Raw genomic sequence first — 5820 nt, forward strand, 5'->3', positions numbered from 1 at the left:
ATGTATGTAATCTGTGGCAATTTGTCTTCAATTTCTAAAACATTTCTTATCTACACTTTCATGAATTTTGTTAAGTCTTCTATTGAACTTCGACTTTAAGAGCTATGATGACTGTGTCTCAGACTGCATTACTCCGTCCATCCGTCCGTCCGTCCGAGTGACCTTGAGTAGAAAACTTTCGTCAAAATGATTTTATATTAGATCTGCAGTTTGATAAAGACGACTCTGTAGCGTGTAAGCATACAATTTTTACATCTGCCGTGCTGTCATTTCCTGTTTGCACTTAGTTAGAAATTTTACATCACTCGTCAAAGTTTTCTTGCCTTCAATGAAAGGGAATGATCAGTTATACTTCAGTATCAATGCAACCTCAATGATTTACATGCGGCGATGCAGGTCCAGTACCGGTATTGGTCGTCTTGTTAAAATGTAAAACATGTTATATAAAGTATTCACAGATAGGTATACTTTAGGCAGTGTCGCTGACTTGTCCATTATGCATAGTATTGCTATGTTTAACATGCAAGTGTCTAAAAAGGCATGGTGCTTAGGTTGTTGAGATATATATCACATGAGAGTCCTATTCAGCAAAGCCTTTCCCGACTGATCTGGAAGACATTAAAGGATATTCGAGATTTATGTGTGGTACTCCTGCTGTAATTGGTTGCAGTTTTTTAGGTGTACTTATATTAAAATCCCGTGTAGCAGCAAATTAAGGTGGAAAATCCCCCCCCCTTTTTTTTTGACGTTTTTGCCTAAAAATATTGAAAATAAGAGGACATTGAATAACTTATTGTTAGACTATAGATATAGAAAAGGTGTTCTTCCTCACTTTTCAGTCTATGCTAACGCCATTGACCAGTAAATGACGTGGACGTTTGCTAAATGGAGCTTATTTATACTTTCCTCGATCGTATGATATTTTTTTTATAATCAACGTGTTATTTGAGGCGACCATGCATGCATGCCTGATGACCTGACATAGAAAGAACAAATCTTTTTATAGATCCTTGGAAAAGAAAGATGAAGTTTGCCTACATATTGTCAATATCAGTAGAGATCACAGGATATCGTGTGATATACAATATTTGTGCACTCTCGACAGTAAAATTTTAAATTTTTCTGTCTTGAGCTGAGGTCTTGAGTGAAAAAATATCGTATCACCCTTGATGCAGTTATAGAATCTATATTTAAATTTTCTAATACTGGCGCAAGGTCAATGCCCTGCAATAAATGAGGTCAGTAGCAGATTATAACATTATCGATTATCAATGTCATATAGTAACCCACATTCTTCACGGACTATAATTAGTTTCGTTCATTTGTATCACAATATCTTTAGAGATAATATTTCATTCGGCTTATTGAAATGGTCATTTTCTTTCGAATGGATTAGTAAAATTCCATAATCACCATGATAGATGTATACTTGATAAAATACGAACATACCAACAATGTCGAGCTGAATTTTTATATATTCGACATTCAGGAAAGGAAGAAAACACACCGGCGAGTATTTCCGTTTCCATGTTAGAAACTGCATGAATAAGTAAGTATATATCTTTCAAATCTTGTAAAACAAAATCTATTGTTGTTTATAATTATAAATATTTATGTTTTGGTTGTATATTGAATATCACCTCTCAAAATTAACTATGTACATTAAATTTCATGGGTGTCTCCTCCCTATCTCACTCTTACTATGTCCCCCTTCTGTCTGCCATTACACAGTATTTTTAATTGTTACACATTATGTATGTAATGATTGTTTGTTTCTTAACGCTACTGTGACCCTAGCACATATATATATATATATATTTACGATGAATGAAATGATGAATATCGCACATAACAAATGTATAAAAATATTGAGGAAATTATAGATAAACCAATTCGACAACTAACACCTTGTTTCCAATACATGTCAAATCTTCAACAATGTTCAAGAAACCGTTGGTTGATGTAATCTTGTAATTACTCCAACATAGTCAAATCCGACTTGCGACCTTGCGACCTGACATCTCATTTAAAACGGCCTGTGACCTTTTAAGACTTACCTAAATTTGCTTTGAAGTGACCTTGGTGACCTGAGGCATTTGATATCTTACTTGAGCAATTATGTGCACTTCATTTCTAACGTTCTGGAAACGTTTATGATTTATTTAATTCTTTCCTAAATGTATTGTACGCAAACACTGGCCATCATTTTGTACTGTCTTCATTCTATTCCAGAAACGTCAGAAGATGACTGAATTACACACAAGCCGTCGCATCTATACTAAAGAAAAACTTGACTCCTTGTTTGAAGTACAGGAAACACGAAAAGAATCTCTTTTCACGACATTGAGAAAGCAGTGCTACTGTTCAAAAAGAAGAACGTGGAAATGTTTAACTTCTTTCTTTCCGATTATTAAGATAGTGAAATGCTACAAGAAAGATTACATAGTGGGAGATTTAATAGCTGGTTTGACAGTCAGTTTCATGCATTTACCACAAGGATTAGCTTTCTCTGTTCTGGCTGGTTTACCGGCCGTGTTTGGGCTTTACACTACATTCTTCCCCTTATTATTTTACACGATATTTGGAACCTCACCATATGTAGCATTTGCAACAAATGCAGTGATTGCTTTAATCGTACAAAAGATTGTCTTGTCAGAAGTCGTTCTTTTCAAATCATCTCTACTGGATTCAGGTACCAACACAACTGTCTTTATAAACATGTCTGATACTAACAATAACTCGTTAAACTTAGTTACAAATGGTATAAGTGAATATGATATCATTGCTAACAAAGCTTCTACTGCTATGGCGGCATCCTTCCTGGTAGGGCTAATACTAACGACCCTAGGGTTACTACGTCTCGGCTTTCTTTTGACATACATGTCAGAAAGTTTTATAGGAGGGTTTACCACGGCTGCTGGTATCCACATTGTTTCCAGTCAGGTACCGAAGATGTTTGGTATAGAGGTGTCCGCACACACTGGGGCTGGAAAGCTTGTGAAAATGTACATAGAATTATTCTCGAACCTAGAAAAGACTGTTATTTCCGACGTTGTTATTACTGTGATATGTATAACGGTGATACTTGTAGTGAAAGTTTGTGTTAATGATAGATTCAAAAACCGGATGAAGATTCCTATTCCAATCGATCTGATCGTAGTTGTAGTTTCTACTTTAATATCACATTTGGCAAAGTTTGAGAAAAATCTTGGTGTTTCTGTGATCGGTGATATACCTTCCGGATTCCGACCTCCAGCCATCCCACCTCTAGATATAGCTCCAAGAATTCTAGTCGATTGTATTATCATGGCTATTCTTACTCTGATGCTCACTATATCCTTGGCTAAATTAACTGCAAAAACTCATAATCAACGCATAAATGACAATCAGGAAATGGTTGCATACGGATTAACTAATATTCTATCATCTTTCTTCTCCTGTTTCCCACAGTCAGCCACACCAAGCAGAACAATGTTAGACAGTGATTTAGGTGCTGAAACAACTCTGAATTCTATACCAACAATTGTATTCATGTTTCTTGTTATTTTATGGATGGGACAATTATTTCAGTCGTTACCAATGTCAGTATTAGCGGCAATGATAACTGTTGCTATGAAAAACTTGATTTTACAGTTTGGTGATCTGCCAAAGATATGGCGAATAAACAAATTAGATTTTGTTATATGGATAATTTCGTGCTTTGTCTCTGTGCTTGTAAATCTGGACTATGGTATTATCGCAGGGATAGCATTTTCTATTACTTCCGTCGTCATTCAGCATCAAGTTTCATCGGGTATTCTGATTGGTCAAGCAGGAAATGAAAATGTGTTTTTAGATTGCGAGAAAAGGAAAAATGTACGAGACCATGAAAACATTAAAATATTTCGGTTTCAGGCACCATTATATTTTGCAAATGCAGGGCAATTTAAAACACAAATAAACAGAAAAATCATAGATCCAATAAAATTAAAAAACAGATCCAAGAAAAAGACCATTGCATTGGAAATGGTAAATGGTCAATCTACAGAAAACAGCAAATTACCAAAAGATATTGGAAACAGTATGGACTCAAAAAAGCTGGTCCAAAGTGCAATACATTATATCATAATAGATTGCCAGATGATATCACACATTGATCTCTCAGGAATAAGCATGCTTTCTCAAGTTATTAAGGAGTATAAATCTGTTGAAATTGAAATATTTTTAACAAACTGCTCATCAGCGTTTCTCGATACTTTGACCTCAGCTGGAGTTTTTGAGAATTTCCCGTCAGAATCTGTATTCTATGACATTTCCGATGCATTACATTTTATTCATAAATCTGAAGAATCTGAGAGAGCGGAAGCATAGCCAAGTTTTCATTTTCATTCATAGAAATATTGAATCAAACATTCCTACTTGGAGTCATCCTCAAACTCGCCTGTGAGCATCTTCTCTAAAATGTTCCACTTTAAAGCACAATGTGGTTCACGTGTGGGAAGAAATTTCTTCGCAATTTGTCTTTATGAAATAATTTTAGTGTACAAAAATGTTCGGACATAATTTGATTGAAGTCCTATTGTATATAAGACGCGGAATTATATTTAGAAGACGCTATCTGGCTATTCGATATCTAATCTTTAACAATGTATTCTTCGTAAATCTTATAGTTTTTTTCTAGAGATTTTACAGTTGTGCATGAAATCGGAAGTTTCAAGTCCTAAAGCAGATACGTAAAACACAACACAAAAATGTAAATACTGAGATCTGAGGGGGTGCCCTTACCCAAACTACACTTTTTTATCTCCATTATCTCACATCCCAAAAGCGTGTCATACCCCTTATATCTCAGGCAACTGTCTTCGAATATTCGGAGGATGTTATTTGATACATTTAAAATACTTTTTGATTTTCAAATTCAATGGGCCGCAAAAGTTGCCTTATATATGTAACAGCCACTATGTTCCGTCAGCTACTTTGTTCCGGCGGAACTTTTCAACTAGTTATTTCGTTCCGATGGAACTTTCCAACTAGTTGTTTTATTCCGAGTGCAGTCTAAAAGTTCCGGAAAAAAGTAGCTAGTTGAAAAGTCCTGGATCAGTGTAGCTAGTTGAATAGTTAACCCTAACCCTAACCCTAACCTAACCCTAACCTAACCCTAACCCTAACAAAGAGGAACTTTGTGAATAGTTGATAAGTTCCGTTTGACTTTTGTGGCTAGTATCTTTGTTCCCCTTTGAAAAGGTTCAAAGATAATATGTTGCGCTTTTACTTTGCATCAATTCTCCAAATGGAACTTTGTGACTGGTTGATAAGTTCCGTAGGAACTTTCGGGCTAGTTTGTTAGTTCCGGTTTTGACTTATTTGCCAAAGAGGAACTATGTGGCTAGTTGATAAGTTCCTTTTGACTTTTGTAATCAGTATCTTGGTTTCCCTTTGAAAGGTTCAAATATAATATGTTGCGCTTTTACTTTGCATCAATTCTCCAAATGGAACTTTCTGCCTGGTTGATAAGTTCCGTTGGAACTTTTGTGCAAGTTTGTTAGTTCCGGTTTTGACTAATTTGGCAAAAAGGAACTTTCTAACTAGTTGATATGTTCCGTTGGAACTTTTCAACTAGTCACTTTGTTCCGGTGGAACTTTTAAACCAGAGGAAGAACAAAGTTACTAGTTAATAAGTTCCTCCGGAACTTTTCGGCTAGGTAGTTCTTTCCGCCCGGAACTTTTCAACGTCGGAACAAAAGAGCATTTACATATACACCTTCTCTTTTGTTCATTTTTTTATCCATCTTTCATAACAGCGACAATTGCTTACGCCTGGATAAATATTGACCGTGGCAA

General features: G+C 35.6%; 1 protein-coding gene across 1 annotated transcript; it reads left to right on the forward strand.

The window, feature by feature from the left end:
• Window positions 1-1302: 1302 nt before the first annotated feature.
• Window positions 1303-4609, forward strand: LOC127707708 (sulfate transporter-like). Its single transcript, XM_052212395.1, has 2 exons — window positions 1303-1549; window positions 2233-4609. The coding sequence occupies exon 2, from the start codon at window positions 2245-2247 to the stop codon at window positions 4348-4350; it is 2106 nt and encodes a 701-aa protein (XP_052068355.1). The 5' UTR covers window positions 1303-1549; window positions 2233-2244; the 3' UTR covers window positions 4351-4609.
• Window positions 4610-5820: the final 1211 nt, after the last annotated feature.

The sequence above is a fragment of the Mytilus californianus genome, unplaced genomic scaffold (genome assembly GCF_021869535.1).
Source record: "Mytilus californianus isolate M0D057914Y unplaced genomic scaffold, xbMytCali1.0.p SCAF_7, whole genome shotgun sequence".
NCBI lineage: Eukaryota > Metazoa > Mollusca > Bivalvia > Mytilida > Mytilidae > Mytilus > Mytilus californianus.

Bases quoted from the DNA above. Each gene is read 5' to 3' on its own strand.
- LOC127707708 (XM_052212395.1), top strand. From the start codon at position 2,245: ATGACTGAATTACACACAAGCCGTCGCATCTATACTAAAGAAAAACTT.